This window comes from Mycteria americana, chromosome 13 (assembly GCF_035582795.1).
Source record: "Mycteria americana isolate JAX WOST 10 ecotype Jacksonville Zoo and Gardens chromosome 13, USCA_MyAme_1.0, whole genome shotgun sequence".
Classification (NCBI taxonomy): Eukaryota; Metazoa; Chordata; class Aves; order Ciconiiformes; family Ciconiidae; genus Mycteria; species Mycteria americana.
In genome coordinates, this window is record NC_134377.1 from 12609015 (window position 1) to 12627474 (window position 18460).

The 18460-nt window shown below is 37.7% G+C and overlaps 1 protein-coding gene across 1 annotated transcript in view; it reads left to right on the forward strand.

Annotated features, from left to right (window-relative positions):
- The window catches only part of AACS (acetoacetyl-CoA synthetase), a 44041-nt gene extending 26439 nt beyond the window's left edge, over positions 1 to 17602 (forward strand). Inside the window, exons 9-18 of the mRNA XM_075516271.1 lie at positions 3368 to 3448; positions 4554 to 4678; positions 7327 to 7391; positions 7574 to 7696; positions 9032 to 9145; positions 9650 to 9775; positions 11381 to 11450; positions 12397 to 12455; positions 13316 to 13518; positions 16271 to 17602. Coding sequence (XP_075372386.1) covers positions 3368 to 3448; positions 4554 to 4678; positions 7327 to 7391; positions 7574 to 7696; positions 9032 to 9145; positions 9650 to 9775; positions 11381 to 11450; positions 12397 to 12455; positions 13316 to 13518; positions 16271 to 16408 — 1104 coding nt within the window. The 3' untranslated portion in view covers positions 16409 to 17602. The remainder of the gene's footprint in view (positions 1 to 3367; positions 3449 to 4553; positions 4679 to 7326; positions 7392 to 7573; positions 7697 to 9031; positions 9146 to 9649; positions 9776 to 11380; positions 11451 to 12396; positions 12456 to 13315; positions 13519 to 16270) is intronic.
- Positions 17603 to 18460: the final 858 nt, after the last annotated feature.

Consider the following 18460-nt stretch of genomic DNA (forward strand, 5'->3'; position numbering starts at 1 on the left):
TGCTCTGAAAGTCAGGATGAGCATCTTGTGAGACTGGCTATGGAGTTGTCTAGGTAGCCTGAGGGCAGGATCACTTTGTTATGCCCATAGTGTGTATGTTATTGCCTCTCTGGCAAGGACCGGAGGATTTGCCCACAGACAAATCCCATGCTGGCTGTAAACACTCTGCTTTACATACTATCGATAGGAGGTCATACCAGGCAGCATGTGATATATAAAATGGTCCCTTTGGGACAGAAATCCTCTCTTTGTGAAGAAGAAAGAAGGAGGTATATTTTGAAGTTTGACAGCTGTTTTGAAGCTTATGCTGGCTTTAGACTGGTTAAGTACTGCAAAGATGGACTAGCAAAACCAGGACAGGTGTGTTGTTCAGCAATGCATGATAAACAGTAGGGAAATTAAAACCACAGATGTAGATCAGACAACAGGATTTTTCTTTGTTGCAAAAAATTCTTCCTCTTCCCATGTTATGTGTATGGCTGCTTAGCTTGCCTTTAATCATGCCCCTGCTCTCCGTCTGAAACATCTTTTCAGTTAATATGGAGTTACCTTGGAGTTTAGGTACAGACTACTCATCCTTGCTGGGGAGGAGAGAATGTGATGGTTTATTGAATGGGATATGTTATGTATGAGGATTCTGTGTTCCCACTGAGCAGCTCTGTAGTTCCTGTATTGCAGGGTGATGTTTTTTTCTTAAGTTCTGGTGCTAACACTTCTGGCCTAAAAGCAAATTGTTGCATCGGAGGCTTCCTTGGTGTGCATGCTTTGTATGTGTCAGTTTGAATAGGGCCTACAGTTAAATCCATACAAAGAAATTCTTAGATGTCTTGTGCACACTTGATTGGGTTCCTCTGTTCTTGGCTTAATCTTGTTTCCACTGTAATTAATAGGAGGATTCTCATTGATTTCAACAAAAGCAGAATTAGCCCATGGTCTCTGTCTCATTTTCCAGCCTCAGATTAACTGAAGTTTGGTTTTGATAGTTAAAAACACAAGAAGAGATGACATTTCAGTAAAGACATTTCAATTATTGCTTATTTGCAGCATACTTCAATGCTGTTCTGTTACTGTACTGATCTTATAGATGCTAATAGGCAGCTTACTTTAAATTTATGGCTCAGTTTATCTAATTCTGCAGTACATTTCTGGTCTGTTTTCTCTGCACATATTCTGTTGTCTTGACACACAGTGAAATAGCATATGTAAATAATGAAAATGAAGCCAGGTCAGGGAAGATGATTTAAAGTAGTGCCTCAGAGGGAGTGAGATTTTTCTGGCCTTGGAAGCAAAGTTGTATCATATTGGAAAAATTGGGTGTGCTACAGAAAGATGTTTGGAGGGTTATTGAAAAACATTAGTGAGTAATTGTTATTCTTAAGTCCTAAAAATGTTGGTTCTGCTTCTTACCCCATTCATACAGGCCCTTTTTCCATTATTCCATACTCTCAACTATCTAAGAATTTTTTTAGTAAAACCCTAATCAGTTCATTTCTATCCATTGTAAGGACTCTCAAGACCTGGGCTTAAATAGCTGTGCTGCTACAGACTTCTTGTATTAACTGTAGGCAAATCTCTCTGAGGATTTTTCATGCTCGGACACTTTCTCAATGCTGTATAGAGAACACTGCTGATTTGAGACCAGGACCAGCAGCCATGAGTAGCTGCTCTCTCTCAGCTATGTAACCGCTTAGCACTGGTCCCTTATGTGCTGATACTGTGGCTCAGGAGCAGCAGTGCCTACTGATTTTTTGACACTCCAGATGCTCAGCACTTTCAGCCGTATGTTAAGCCCAATGAAGACAAGCAGACCAGTAAGTTTTTTATCAGCTACCAGATCTGTGTCAGGAAATGCTAAATGCTTAGGACTTATTTTGAGGGTCATACAAGTCCTATAAATAAACTTGAGAGAGCATCTTGGGCCATTAGCTCTTTAGAACAGTTATGCCTTCTACCACAATACCTTTGTTTCCAGACTGAGAGTTACCAGATTTTGCGGGGAATAGTTCATAGCCTCTGCCTAAAGTCATTGCTAAAAAAATTTCCTTTTGGCTCCAAAACTGTGGAATAGCAACAAGTAAATGGAGGAAAAAGAAAGCCAACATTTATTTTAATCAAATTTGACTTTTAATTTCACTACTTTGTGTGGCTTTTTCAGATTCTCCTGCAGAGGTAATGTGCTTACTTTTATAAATGGAATAATTATGTTAACACCTGCAATTCTTTTGGCAACCTTAACTGTTAAGTTAGACACAGTGTTTCCAAATCCCGATTTTTTTTGCTTTTTAGATGTAGATAATGGTAGCTATAGCTAGGTGGCAGCATTGTGACAGCTTAGTGTATTCAAACAGTAGCAGGTGAATTCAGACCTGGTTGCTTTGAGTTGTGAAGAGAAAGTAAGATTTACTCCTTTATTTTTCTTTACTGTTTTCTGCCTTTTCTCCCGAAGTGTGTCCCAGTTTTATGGCTCTCCTTTTTAATTTCAAATGTTTATCTGTAATCTGTTTTCTTTAAGCATAAATCTTGTTTCATGCTTGTGAGGTTCTTAATAGTTCCACTATAACTCCTTGCATAAATGCAAAAACCATCTTTATTTTAAAATCAACCACATTAATTTGTCACTGCAGTGAAGTGACTTAGTGAAGTAGTTTGTAAATTTATTTATCCTAACAAGTTATGCTTTAATGATTATCAGAAAGGTACTTCAGCAGCATTTCTAAAAAAAAGAGGAAAGGAAGTAATATATTTAACTACTGTATTGTTGATGTTGATGCTTTGAGCAGTGAGATTTTTGACATTGCTGGTTGCTCCAATATTTACAAGAAATGTGTATAGTTAGGTCTTTTGTCTCCTAGATGTTAATAGATAAGATAGTTTGGATAAACAGTGTTAATGTGTAACAGCTGCTACAGTTTATAGCAGCTCTAGGTCCCTCATTCCTCCCAGTTGCCTAGATGTATTGAAAATGAAACTCTGTCAAAGGGCTTATCTTGGAAAATCTGACTGGTAAAAGCATGCTGTTAAAATTATAGCCTGCATGGAGTACTCTGCAACTCTGGCTGGGCAGAGTTGGAAGTGAAGGAAGTTATTTATTCCATAGATTACAAGTGATGTGCAGTGGGAATTGCTGAAGTCTAATGAGGGAGGCTGAAAAGTTATGTGAGAAAATGGAGAATGCAATTGCTGCTGCTGTAGATAGGCCCTGGGATTTATTTTGGCTGTGGTTAAAAGGAAATACTTGCCTGTAATCCTGGAGTACATCCTGCAAAGGCTTGACAACATTAGGTTCTTTTGAAGTCTTAATGTGCTGTCAGAGTTTTGCTTTTCATTTATATGAACTTATATTTTTCTTTCACTATGTTTTTTCCAGGGTACGCTAATACAGCATATGAAGGAACACATTCTTCATGGCAACATGACCAGCAATGACATTATTATGTACTATACAACGGCAAGTGTGGCTTATTAAGGCGTTTTAAAAAACACTTTATTTTTTTATAGAGATTGGAGAGTTTTTCCTACAAATCTATAAGTACATTTTTATGTGTTTTTAATTCTTGTTCTGCAAGGGATTGTTTTTAAACTGAGTTTGAAAAAATCAGGTGGAATAATAAAATGCAACAGGGACCTTTGTAATGAAAGGTCAAACCCATGTTAAATGTTTCTGATCTAATTAGTGAGGAAAATGGATTGATTTTTTTACTGTCTCTTGGGTTTATTGATCTGCCTCATCAATATCACCTGCAAAACAGGCTCCACCTTCCTGCTCCATGCAAGGCTTGACCATACTGAAGATGAGAATTTCTGTTATGTCTTTGTTTTGGTGGGGAGGAAAGAAGCTGCACAACTCTAAGTTTAGTAAAGGAAAGAGAATAAAACTGATCTATGTAGGAGTTGTTATGTGGTGGGGTTTTTTTCTAATGCTGTGGTAAAGAAAATTATTCCAAAGTCTTCTATTACTCTAACGGTTTGAGAAGGCTAATGTCTTTCCTCATGAGTTTCTTTCTGAACTTTAACACACCTAGTCAGTTTATAATGATTCCTCCATGGAGATATTACAATTACCTTGTTCCAAAGTTGTTCTGTCTCTTGCTTTCTCATGCTTTAAAGGTATGTGTATAGGAAGGTATGGAATCCTCATCTTACTAGGTATTTGTAAGGATAAGGTAGATGAACATCCATCAGGAACATGTAGCTGATCCTGTCTTGGGACAGGTGAGAGGATAAACAGTGCTCCAGCCTTATCTGATTCCTAAATAATACCATTAGATGTAATCAGCAGAGATGGGCATAAACTCAAGTGTTGGTTTAACAGTTTCTTAAAGCAGGAAAACTTTGGGCAAGGAAAGTGGAAGGGAAGATGGCACTTCCTGCATAAGGGCAGGGAGCATGATTCTGCCAAGAGCTACACTTGTCCATCACTTTCTAGTTGCCTGTAGCTCCTCTACCAGCACATGACAGCAAGCAACACTCCTGATCTTGTGATAGAGCTGCCAGGAAAGTGGACAGCTAGCTGGCAAAGATTGAAACTAACGTAGGTATCTTCTCTTTTCCAGACTGGCTGGATGATGTGGAATTGGTTAGTGACTGCACTTGCTACAGGAGCTTCAGTGGTCCTGTATGATGGATCTCCCCTAATTCCATCGCCAAATGTGCTCTGGGACTTGACTGACAGACTAGGGTATGTAAACAAGGTTAAATGGAAGGATAATGGTCTTTGCCTCTGTTAAGATGACTGCATACAAGCAATCTCATTAAAGGTGTCATTCCCTTGGTCAGAAACTAGTGTGTAGCATGACATAGTTTATCTTTTGGCTTAGCCTTGAGTGGAACTACTTTTTAAAATTTTGTACTAAAGCAATCTTTGAGAGAGAGCAGAAGAGACAGAGCTGATTGTTTCAAATTTGAGTCAAGTATTTGGATTCCAAGCAAACAAAGAATTTTGGTTCAATAGTCAGTTTTCAAGAGCAGCCTTTTCAAAAGGCAGTAATTGGGAGCAATCTGAAGAGTAATTTCTGAGCACACTCAGAACTTAGAAAATAAGAATCTTTTATTTCAAGCAGCTCAACATGAGACTCAATATAGCACTTTGACTTAAAGACATAAATTGACTGGAAAGGCTCAGCAGGGTTGCTTATATTTTCATGTTTTGCTTTTTAATCTATAATGCCTAATTCTCCCTGTCAAGCTGTTTGTTAATTGTTTTACACAGTTCTCTGTGCCTAAAAATGCTCACAGTGCCCTCTCTCGAAGCCTAGAGAAATGGCAGGTATCAGATAAACAGCTGTAAAATTCTGTGGTGGTATTTGGCTTTGTACACTGGTTAAACTTTTTTGTAACTTCCCTATTTTGCCAACTGATCTGAATGCTATTACTGGTTAAAATGAGTGTCATTTTTAATTGATAATTAAAATTAATTCCTTTGTGGTGGAAAGTGGATGCCAAAAGATTCACTTTGACTCTTGATAATTAATAATTTAAACTTCACTCTGTCTTTTGTGACATGTAATATTTAAAGAGTGACATTTTGTCTCTGGCTATTATAATTGAAGGTTAATGCCTATTCAGAATGCTTCCAGTAAAAAAAACCCAACACAAAACCACAAACTTAAGACAACTCCCACCCCCAAAAAACCCCCACTAGAACAACAGGCAAAAATTTAGAATCAAGAAATAACACAGCTTATTTTTAAGCATTGTTTCTACATGCCAAAAGTAAGTGAAGATAACTGAAATGTGTCTGCATGTCTCACTTTTTTGTAATCTGGTACTAAAAGCGGTGGCCATCTGTGTGGTACTTCATAATGCAGTCTGTTCCCAACTCAATCATATGTTACATATTTAAAAAAAAGGCTTCAACATGTTAAGACTACCTTACTTCTCTGAAGATGTACCATACTTTCCTTCAGATAGCATATTCTTGTAGTATCATCAAGATATCTTATACTGCATGACAGGAATTACTTAAGTGGACATCAGTTAAAGATCTGTTCAAGTGAACTGTATTTAGTTGCCAACCACCAATTATATAGCATTTGGAAGGAAATAATAAGAGAATAGGCTCTACATGTGCTGTAGAGGAAGTGTCAAAGAGCTTAAAAATAAACAGAGAAGCATTACTTATTCTAACTGTAAAATAAGCAATAACTTGAAGCATGGAAGAAAAGTAAGATTATACAAGAGTAAAAACAGTTCATGTGATTGTGGTACATAACTGAGGGAGCAGTATACTTCTGTGGGCTCTCACAGTGCTGTACCTGATAAATTGCTCTACACACCAGTGTGTGTGTGCAAATAGCCTGTCCCTGTCCTTACCCAAGAGGTGGCAGCGTCTCAGTAACTGTCATCCACCTAAACGGCAAAGGAAGACATCCCCTTTTGATAGTGTTGAAGTAGCCCTCTCTCTGCTTCTGAAACTGTATTGTTATTTCAAGGTCTGTTCTACCTTCCATCTTGCCTTTGGAGTAAAAGTAAAGATAGCAGGATCTTATTAAGTTCTACTGATATATGTATTGCCCATGTTCTGTGCACTCAGACTGTATCCCTTATCCTTATCTGTCTCTAATGTATTTTCTTGAGCGAGTTTATTGCTGTAATATAAAATTAATTAGCAGAAGACAGGGAAGAGGATTTCCTGAAAGTCAGCAGAAACATTAAACTAGTACTTCCATCAATAGAGTAGGAAAGGGGTACAGCCTTCGTTTCAAGCTTTAATTATGTGGTATTGGAGAGCTCTAAATACACTTTCTGCAAGGGCAGAATTCAGTTCAGTTAGCTAGGCTGAATTTCATGTTCAGTTAGGCACCTGCAACTTAGACTTTCATTAGTGGAAACTGAACAGGTATCTAAGAAAATCACTGGCTGCTGTCTTCAGAGTGAAGTATTCTTTGTCAAACTGTGCCTTGAAATGGCATAATTTTTATATGTGAGAGTGTAACAAGGCAGCAGTTTTGCGTTAAACAGCTTAGTGGCAATTATGGCCTGTTAATGAAGTAAATGTTATAAGATTTTGTGATGTCTTTGGAGTGTTCTACAGTTATGAATTCCTGTAAGTGATAGTGAATGTTTTCCACGAGGTGGGAAAGCTTTGCTTAATATTTAAAGATAGAATTAAAAGTTCCAAAGCTGCAGAAATGACATGTAATGTGACTAATTTTGATTGCTCAAAAGGATGTGCCTTGCACTTAAACAGATTTAAGAGACTGCATTGCTTGACTAACCAATGTACAGAGTGTCTACAGCCTCTGCTTACTACAGTGGGAATTGCAGGTCTTTAGAATCTTAGCATGTTTAAATATGCAAAACATTGAAACTTTTCCCCCCCTCTAGGATCACCATCCTTGGAACGGGTGCAAAGTGGCTGGCTGTGCTAGAAGAGAAAAATTTAAAACCATGTAAGCTTCAAAAAGCTTTTGTATCCCTTCTATCCTCCCTCCTGCCTTTCCTCTCCAGGTTCTGGCCCTGTATCTTCTCACAAAGTCCTTTATGTAATTATTCTGGATTGTGGTGACAAATAGTTACAAACTCTTGTAAAAATTCTACCTTAACCTATTTTGTTGATTTCCTCTTTTGTAAGGTGAAACACACAATCTCCAAACACTCCACACTATACTGTCTACAGGATCACCGCTCAAATCTCAAAGCTATGAGTATGTCTACAAACACATAAAAAGCAGTGTCCTCCTGGGATCTGTTTCAGGTGATGCTTCTATGCTGCATGCATCTTACTAATTCTGTTCATTGCCTGTGCATTTCCTTCTTGATTATTTGCTGCTGTATGTTTGGGAAGCTTAAGCCTTGGATCATTCAGGCTTGGTTATAGTTAAACTGGAATTAAGTGTCTTTTTAGTGCAGAGATTTTCTGCATAATTCAGTGTGCCATAATGAAGCTTGTACACTCAAAGGCTTTTAGGTGGAATGTTTCTGACATGGTAGATGTTTTGGGTTTTAGCTTTTTTTTAAGCAGGATCATTTATTTTGACTGGCTGTCCTTAGGGGTAGCAGGGTGAGATCAAGAAAAGACTCTATTAACCCACAGAACATGCTGTTCTGCAAATAGCTGACTTTAGCAGAAAATACCTCTTGGAGAGGTTTTTCCATGTTCCCATTTCATTTCTTTTGTGCCAAGTAATTGGCACTGGAGACAGATTTTTTGTAAATTATGTAATTAGAGAAATATCAAGCCCACATACTGTGCAGTTTGTTGTGAGGAGTGCTAGCTGAGGCAACTTCTGTTCATGTAAGGTCTACCACAAACTCCTCATTCTGCTTTGTAACAAGGACTGACTTTTTCAAAGGGCTTTTTAACTCAGTTTAGTTTGATTTTTAAAGTCTGACTATTCTGCCTCTAAAGTCACCTCTGACTCTGGTCTTAGTAAGAGTAGTGCTGAATCTTGAACTTGCTACTATAGACATTAATAGTCTCAAATCCACAAGACTATTTTTATGAGTAAAGGTAACAGGATTGATTTGTGTCTTATAATTCTACTTCCTTGAAGTCACAGAAAGACTATAAATATTCCAGTTAAGTAAGCACTTTGACAGTATCTATTTTTATTAAGATAAATGTTCATCCTATAGGCATGGTTCCCCCCCCAGCCTCTGCTGATGAGAACAAGGTATAAAAGCTAAGTAAATACTGAGTGGAATAGCTTGACTGGTTAGTTTTAACTAATGAAAACATTTCTAAGTGGTCTTAAATATCTAAGTCTGTAAACTTAGGGCCTCTTTATTCTCATTCTTATATAAATGGAAACTTCCTTAAAAGAGATTAAAGAAACTGTTGGAAGAGGAAAAGTTATACCTTAAGGAATATTTCTGCATGAAGGGCATACACATATAAAGACATACAAAATAAGAAAAGAAACCTTGTTTTATTAAGTCACATAACATCCTAGATAATACTGACTGTATATTCTGTGCTGCTTAATGTGGATCAGAAGCATTTGGCAAAGGTGGCAGCTTGCTGTTCTCTAGAACAGTTTTGCTTTTTTCAAAAAGTACTGTGTATTCTAATAGACTTCTTTTATTGTAGGTGGGACAGATATAATTTCGTGTTTCATGGGTCAGAATGTTACAATTCCAGTTTACAAAGGAGAAATTCAGGCCAGAAATCTTGGAATGGCTGTAGAAGCATGGAATGATGAAGGTAACTATTATCTGAAGTATTATGTACACTTATGAAATACAGTAGTTATATGACTTTGTTTCAGTCATCAGATGGGTAAACAGCTGTAAATGGGCGATTTCACTTTGGAAACATGTTCTGCAAAACCTGGATCTGGATCCATTTGATCTGAATTGTACAGGACTCTAGTGAAGATAACCAATGTGTAAAAAGGCCCTCCTTTTCCATTACTCTGATAAAACACATCAGGCCAAATTCTAGCCTCTGGTGTGCATGCTAATTAGCTATGTTGCTGTGGATGGCAGGCTGGCTTCACCCTGGGGTGTAACTCTCCTGAAGGTTACTGAGGTTAAGATAGGGATGAGTTTAAGAATTGGACAAAAGCTGTTAAGATGACTAGTCATGGCTCTTCTCATATCTACATCAGCATCTGGCATGTAAGTAATAACTGGAGATGCTCTTAGCTTTGATACTCTGTTGATTACAGAAGGGAAATGCAGAAAATGCCTCTTTCTTTGTGAACAGGAAAACCGGTTTGGGGTGAAAGTGGAGAACTGGTTTGTACCAAGCCTATTCCCTGTCAGCCTACACACTTCTGGAATGATGAGAATGGAAACAAATACAGGAAGGCTTATTTTTCAAAATTCCCAGGTATGTAATGAAGGGCTTTGGATATTGCTCAAACTGACCAAGGATATAGATTCTATTGCTGCTCTTAGGAAGGTACAGGTCTATTCTTGCCCAGTGATAGGCAGGTACAGCTTTGAATCTAGATTTCCAGGGTGAGAACTCCATGGCATGTTTCATAAGAATCTCACTCTGTTTTGTAGTGCTTTGTTTTGAATATGGATCCAAATCAGTTTAATAAGAATCTCTGGAAAGCTCCAATCCCATTTTGCTCCTGCTATCATTAGGCAGATATGACTGTAACAGCCTGATAACCTGTAGTGCAGACATAGACTGCTTGGCATGTGTGAAATGAAAGTGCTGAACAGGTCAGGGAGCAATCCTCCATTAATGAGTGCTACTGCACCTCTGCCAGACTGCTCCTACCTAGCTGGAGGAGTGAATCCTAAGGGATAAGTGCTGACCTGCTACCTCATTAGCGTGAAGTTTAAGTATATGCTGCCTCAGACATGCATATTCTGCATTCATACAGTCTTTCAGTGGTGGTAAGAGTAAAGGAACAGGTACTGTGGGCCAGAGGCTTTCTTCCTAATAATTGTGGAGGACTCTGCTCATCCAGAGCTTTTGCTTATGTGGCACAGCGATGCTGAACTCCCTGCTGCCTACTGGGCAGGGGCTTTTATAGGAGCAGGACCTCAAGCTGCTTCTTTCTGGAGATGGAAGCTTTTTTATAAATAGCAGCAATATAAGTGGATTCACAAGAGAAGTCAGTATGTGCAGCAGGAGATAATCGTATAGGAAAATTGAAGTAATGTAGAAGTTGCAGTCTGCATGTAAGCCTGAGAACAATAAATGGGGAAAAAAAATCTGTGACAGTTGTTAGACTGAAATCACTGTGGTCCAGAGGTTCTGTCTGAAACCCCTTTTCTGTTTTTCCTTGTAAATGGGCTTAAGGTTGTAACAGTTAAGTTAGAAAATGGTCTTATGTGCACATGCATGTGCAAATAATCGAGGTTTATTTTTTCTTGAGAAAAATTTGAGTAGAATTGGCTTGTATTTGTTTGTGGCAGGCTGCTGTAGTGGTATCAATCTTAAAAATAACACAAAGGTTATTCCGGCTCTGAGAAGTCAAATCTGATTTTATATTAACACAAATTAAGAACATTAAGCACATAAGCTCCCTAGGGAATTGAGACCTATTGTGCAAACCCAGAAAGCTTCTTGCACAGAATTTTACATCATAAAAGCAGATCAAGAAAGACTGGTGGGAATATAGTTACCTTTGTGGAAGATTCTTCCAGTTTCCTCAATGTGGTGTTCAGAGCAGCTATTCTTCTGTTTTCTAAAGGGTGCTGTATAGTCATGCAAACAAGCAATCAGAAGATAACCTAGGGTTTGATTCTAATATGTGAGCTACTCTTGTGTGTGCTAGCTCTTTGTAATAAATGCAAGGTGGATTGTTTGTGTACTTAAGTACTGCTACATTTGCTGTGGGCACTTCTTAAAGTATATCTGGTATGTTATATTTTTGTATGTATTTACTAAGTTACGTGAATTGAGTTACACAAATGTCTGCTGTGACTGGATGAATAAGAAATCAGCTGCTTAATCTCTGTCATTCTCTAATAGGTGTTTGGGCCCATGGTGATTACTGCAAAATTAATCCTAAAACAGGAGGAATTGTTATGCTGGGTCGCAGGTATAGTATTTTGGTGAAAGTGTTCTGAGTGTTAAAATTGTTAAAATTTTACAACAAGTGTTAAAATTTGCAAACTTCACCTTAGAGCGTAATGTACATGATTCTCAGTCATGCCTCTTAGCTTTATATTCGTTTTGTTAAATCCAGTATTGTAGATTTCAACCCTTAAATTAATCAGAGCAGCTGGATTAGAGGGAAGAGAGCCCATTTCAAAGTTCTACCCCACTTTTTTGTATATGTGAACACAAGACAGTATTGGAGTTGGGCTTGTGTTCCGTGATTTATAATGATCATCTATAAGAGTTCAAACTGAGAGTGCGGCATGCTCAAGGTGGTGAATCAGGAAACTTGTCTTCTGGTCTTGGCTTTGCCATTGACTTGCTTTACAGCAAAACTTCATTATAGAAGGTCAGGTATTAAGTTGTGCTTGTGTTAGCAATCATAAACCTTCAAGATCACAATTGTGGCTAAATTTTCTGCTTGCGTTTAAAAGTTGCTGTGCAAAACAAAGTTGAGTGAGTGCCTTGAAGCTGTGTCTGGCATTGTCACTATATAGACCTACTCCAACAGACATACAGTGTGAGGCTGCTATATATGAAACACAAGTTCCAGCTGTAAGAGACTGGGAAGTAATTGCAATATGATGGAGTACTACAAAGATTCTTGGTCTGTTTTGTCAGTGGTATGTGTGTGTATTTGTAGGCTACTGGAAAGAGGAGGGACAAGGAAAGGCGAATGAATAACATTGAGGTTCTCTGTACAACTTCATTCTAATGACCAAAATGCCTTTTTGAATTGAATTCTTTTAAAATTCTCTTTCTAATGTGGCTGCATATTCACTGCACGAAATGTGGAGAGACTTGGTTAATTGCCTCAATTTTTCTCTTTTCATCAAACTCTAATCACCTTTTAATGCTTCTTTCTTTTATTTGTGTGTGATTTCCAGTGATGGTACATTAAATCCAAATGGAGTAAGATTCGGAAGTTCTGAAATCTATAACATAGGTATGAAATTAACTTTCCACCTCTTTCAACTGTGACATTGTTGCCTTAAATCTGAAATGTAAGCATTATAAAGGTGTTTGGAAGGATTAAGCAATAAAAGATTTGCGTTTGTCAAATGAAAGACAGGACAGAGCATATTAGCATTAACAGTAAAATTCTGTTTTGTAGACTTGAAATTTGTTGCTTTCCTGAAGTATCTGTAGGACTGGAGATGAGTAGTTGAGACGTGTTCTCCATAAGGTGTTGCTTTCATATAATAAGGCCTTACAGACTAATTATATCACACATATTTATAAGAGAATACCTAACTTCTGAGGCTTTTCTTTTTTTCCCCCCAAGACAGGCTCTTGACACTGGTTTTATTGTATCTTTCCTAATAATTAGATTAAGTTCTTGAGCTCGTGCTTCATATTTCAAAGAAGGTCTGTCTTGTGAAAGGTGGTGAAACTGTGCCTGCAAAGGTGCTAATCTGAGACTTAAGGACCTGTTGCCTCTCTGTGTCATCGGGTGTGCTAGTTTTCTGTCTATGCAGCAATGGGGATTGTGAGGAAAGCCAAAGAAAATGGCTTAGTGTAAAAACTTGTTATTTGTCCCAAAAGTTATAGCAGAATTTTTTTTTTGTCCTGGGCCTATATATATATATATATAGTCCTTAAATGTGGATTTTTCACCTGAGCAGGAGTTAAAATTTCAGAGCACCCAGAGGGGAGGCTCACTGTAGAATAACCTAGCCAGGATGTCTGGTTTGCCTTTGCAGCTCTAGGGGAGGTGATTTTTTTGTGGTTGCACCAAAAGAAATACGTGCATCCAGAATAATATACAAATGCAAGTGCTAATAAGGACTCTTCCTTTATTTTCAGTTGAAGCCTTTGAGGAGGTTTCTGATAGCCTCTGTGTCCCTCAGTACAACAAAGATGGGGAGGAGAGGGTGATACTTTTCCTGAAGATGGCATTAAACCATGCGTTCAGCGAGGATCTGGTGAAAAGAATTCGAGATGCAATACGTATAGCGCTTTCTGCCAGGCATGTTCCAAGCCTCATTCTAGAAACCAAAGGCATTCCGGTATGTCATGAAAAATGCTGCCTACTTTTTTTCTTTGTCACCTTGAATAGTAATTAAGGAGCAGTTGTCATCACTCTTCAAACCCACATGCATGGAAATTTTAGCATCTCAAAAGTGTATTCGAGCTTTATAAATAGTTTGTCTATGTTGCCTAGCAACATCACTTCATCTCCTTTTCAGCTAAGCATGTTTTTGTTTTTTAACAATACCTAAAAATGCCCATTCTCAGTTTATAAATGTTGTGTTTTCTCAGTAATACACACTTAAGCCTTTTAAAGGAAAATATTAAAAATGTAATTTAACTTTAGGTTTTCTGGCTATCCATAAGCTTATTTTGTTTTTGTTTTCCTGTTTCGAATGACATTCTTATGAAAGCTGAGAGCACTGAGCAAATTTATAAAATCATTTTGTAAACCATTTCACTTTTACATCTGTTTAGCCACTTAAATGTAGCTCTATTACTGTCTTAACTGTAGCAGTAACTAAAATTTTTGTGCTTAAGGGGGTCGGGAGAGAAATGCATATAGCAAAAGGTTCTGCACGCTCAGTCTTCTGGTGCCGTGTTACTCTACAGTGCTCTTCCTTGCTGTATGAACTCTTCAGTTGGAATGCCTGTTTTGCAGTGGGAATGGCCTGTGGAATGCCAGTGATCTCTGATGCTAGAGTCTCCTCAACAGCTCTGAGCAGCAGAATGGGAGTGCAGAGTGTAGTTGTCTCAAGTCCATTTGCACATAGACTTGAGTGTGTCTAGAGAAAAGGCTTGAGACTTCAGAGCAATTGTTTGATATTCTGATACCCATTTACTGCCAGTGTAGATTTCCCTGTGAAAGTGGTCTAGGGTTCAGGACTGCCAGCCTCTATAGTGCATACAGCAATCTGGTTCTGGTCTGAGTTAATTCTGTTCCAGGGTACTGTTGGCAAATAATACTTGGCTCAAAATGTTGTCTTTGCATGAGTGTAAAATCCCCTGCACCTGTTAAATGGTGAAGCCTAGATTTACTGGGCTGCAACTTGGCTTCTGCATGAAGTGTTGAACTTGCAAAACATGTAAATCACCTGAATGTACAGCATGAAGTTGATGGCAGTGAGGTGTTTGTGATGGGCTGCCCCTCAGGAAAGCCTGCTTAGATCATTAATTAGTTCACACTTTGACTGAATTTACAATTGAGTGAATTTTAATTACCTTTCAGGTAAATATGCCAGTGGTAAAGTGATCAAAGCTATCTCCCATCTTTCTTTGAAAGTTTTGCTTGGAAGGGAAACCTCTATTTTCTGCTAGTTTTAGAAATGTATTTAAATCCTCATCTGAAAGTACAATCTAATCCTGACTGTATACTGACACTGTGTACTGGCAGAAATAGTATAGCTGTGTTGAAGCAATACAAAGCATGATTTTTAATGAGATATCCAGGTGTTAAAAAACATACTGCAAACTCTTAGTGTGAATCTTTCTGGTCATGTCCTGACCAGATAAGCATTCTGGTCAACATCCACAAGATATTTACTGATTAAAGTAAACAAATTTGCTTTGCTGACCAGTCTGTCTGCCCTTTTCTAAAGGGGGCAGTTCTGTTGCAGGCCACACAGGTCTTCTGGTTTCTAAGTGCTTGTGAAAATTAGGTTGCTAATTGTTGAGGAGGAAGACTGGTTGGTTAAGGTGGTTCAAGAGGGTTCAAGAGATTGCACATGACTTCAGTAGTTTTAATAAGGAAAAGTTTTTGATTTAGTATTGAGATCAATATTGCAAGAGTACATTGAATTGAGGATTATTTAGCCAGCTCTGAAAGATCTCTCATGAAGAGTGGTGGTGCCTGCAGTTCAGGAGTTTCAGAGGCTTCGGAGGCCAGGAACAACCTGGGTTCCTCAATCAGCAGATTCAGTAGTAAAGCAAGTGTGGTTTCTGTTCCCAGAGCAGACAGACAAGACTAAGGAGAGATTTGGAGGTCAGCTTTTCAAAGTTGCCATCTCCCAAACCTTCTCAGTGGTACCAGTCCAAGGAAGGTGGTATTAAAGCCTTGGTGCCTATAAAAGCAGAGATCATAATCTAAAATGGGCCTGACAGTTCCTGTTAACATTGGAGTAGTTCTTCCTTACCATACTTTACTAGTCAGAAATTACAGTGGTCTGATCCCAAGAAGAGAAGAATTAGGGTTTTTTTTTCTGCAACATCCTTACTTTTAGAGTAACACAATGTAATAAATTTGTGTGATTTGTAAGTGGAGGTGAAGCCTCTGTTTCTTATGGTTTGTTTTGAAACATTTGAATGTTGAGGACCATTTAAGCTCAGTGTTTCACTTTACCCTATTAGAAAAAGACTGTCCATTTGAGATACAAAAGTCATGGTTTTCTTCTCCCAAAGTCCAATGGAGTTGGGCTTGGTTTGAGCCCATCCTTAGAAAATTAAAAATTGTTTGAAAATTTGATGTCAGAACATAAAATATTAAAGATTTTTAGTGTTTATAACATGATTCTGGTCTGGTTTCATTGGTTTAAGCTGGAGCTTGATCAGATTCTCACAGTATTACCAAATAGGAATAATAAACTAAAATCACATATAAACTCTTCTTTGAATTCACTTACTCTTCAAGTGATTTTCAGAAGAAAGATTCTGGTGCCTCAAGTGTAACACAAAAGGGAAGACATTGTGCTAAATTTTGATTGAGTTCTGGGATTGGTGGGGTGTTTCATGAATATTTCCATAAAGCTACTAAATGAAAAGTGTAACTTTATCATTGCTGGTTTTGTTTTCCAGTATACGATAAATGGGAAAAAAGTGGAAGTAGCTGTGAAGCAAATAATTGCAGGGAAAGAAGTTGAGCAGCGGGGAGCTTTCTCAAACCCAGAGACTTTGGACCTGTACAAAAATATTCCTGAGCTTCAAAACTTCTGAAGTCACTTGTTTGGGTTTTTGCATCTGTCTTTGTTCTGTGTTTGTTTTGTATATACCAATACTGTATGTAAAGAAAAAGCTCTATTTAATACCAGTGGTTCTTTTAAAAGAAAAAAATATTTCATTAAGTGCATTATGAAAGGCTTGGGTAAAGCTTAGCTCCCTTTTATTGCTTAAATATGCCATATATCTTGGAGTTTTTCCAGCCTGGAAGGAGGAACCTGCCTGTTTTGATTTTTATATATATATGAGTGCATCTTTTCTGGTTAGATTTACATCAGCAGCCCATCAAATGGGAGCACCAATAGCATAAGTTACAGTTGCAAATAGAATATTTCTTTCATAAAATGTTCATTTTCTTTTTTAAACTGATTTTTAGCAACATTTTTTCAATCCATGTGTTTGTCACGTGTAAGGAGTATACAGTGATTTTAACTACTTGACTGCAAAACATGGAAGTGTTCTATAAGTAGTGTGCACTTAAATGTTTTTATGAAGCCAAATCATAATGCACTAAACCCATTTGACTTGACTCAGAATAATTTCAGTCTTGAAAATCTCACGGTACTCTTGAAGGTAATTGCTGCTTCGTTTTGTGATGTAACCTTCCTATTGTTTTAAGCTTTTAGTTGATAGACTTCTAGGGGTTCAAAAGGTAAGGGAGCAATCACCTCCTTATTCCTGTTGTAACTCCAGGTTATTTCCATGGAATTTACTGTCATTACTCTGGATTAACATCATTGCAGACAGCATTTTGCTTCCTTGTTTTGAAGTTCTTTATTGGCTGTAAGGCAACAATCCTGTGTTATGTTAGCTGAAGAATTCCAGTGTGTTCGTTTATGAAAAGCTGATGTTTTTGTAACTTTTTTTTACTAAATGTCATGTTGAAAGTGAAAGACTAAAATGTTTTCTAGCTCTGTATCCTTCCAGTTTATAAAGGGAAAAATACTGCAGTGAGCATACTAAAACAGTAAAATGGAAGCACTAAAATGTTGGTTTGTTTTTCATAAAATACAGTTGCAGTAGTTGTACCAAATGTCTGGCATTCAGTATCTCCTGCACTGTTTGAATTTTGTGGGTTAAGTATTTAATGCATTTAAATCATGGATGTCCTTACAATTGTGTTGAATGCATTCAGCATTGGTAAAGAGTTAATTAAAATAAATTGATTCTTTATATATATATATGTAAAAATATATTACATTTGTTTCAACTTTAACTCAGTTATTGTCTTATTTTTATTTTCCTTTTGACTGGGTGTCACGGAATCATTTTTTAGCTTAATTTGTTATGGATTTTAATGGTTTTAATCCAAGTCCACCCTGCTACAGAATTATTGTTCTCTGAAAGTTTTATCCTGTTTTCTTATGCAGAGCCCAGGACAAGTAAAACATTGCTGCTAGTTATGTATGCATGGTTGGCTCATTGAGAAGGTCACAGGTGAACAGGAGTGGAAGAAAGTGTGCTGAAAATGTGCCTTGTGTCAGTACAGTAAGAAGTTGTAGGTTGTGATACGTTAATGCTGCTGAAAGATACATCTGTGTACTGAAAGGTGCGTACTCTGTTACTTAGGGCAAAATCTAGATGCTCATGTTTAGCTGCAGCTAGTGAAAGTTTGTTGTATATTTCTTCCACCCTGTGATAGATCTCAGTTCGCTCGCTCCAGTAAGCCAAAGGCTGTTGCAGAATATGTCAAATCGCTGCTAATAATTCAGTAAGAGTGAAACTGCCTATAAATGCGGCTGAGGAGTAGCCCCTCTCAGGTGGTCTGTGACTGAATCAAAAGAACACAGTCATTGTGGACACCAGCTCCACATTCACTGCAGGATGCAGAAATGCCTCATTAGCAAATGAGGCTTTAGATGAGCTGGTCTCCATTTGACTTTCTGAACTGTACCAAGTCAGACAATATACCATGCTGGCATGATAAATGTGATAATATAAATACCAAGCACCCATTAGAAAAGTATAAAAATGAGCTATCCAGCTGCCAATAACCTATGATTAAAAGTACTTTTAAATTCCTTTCCCCTCTGGCATGCTATATATAAA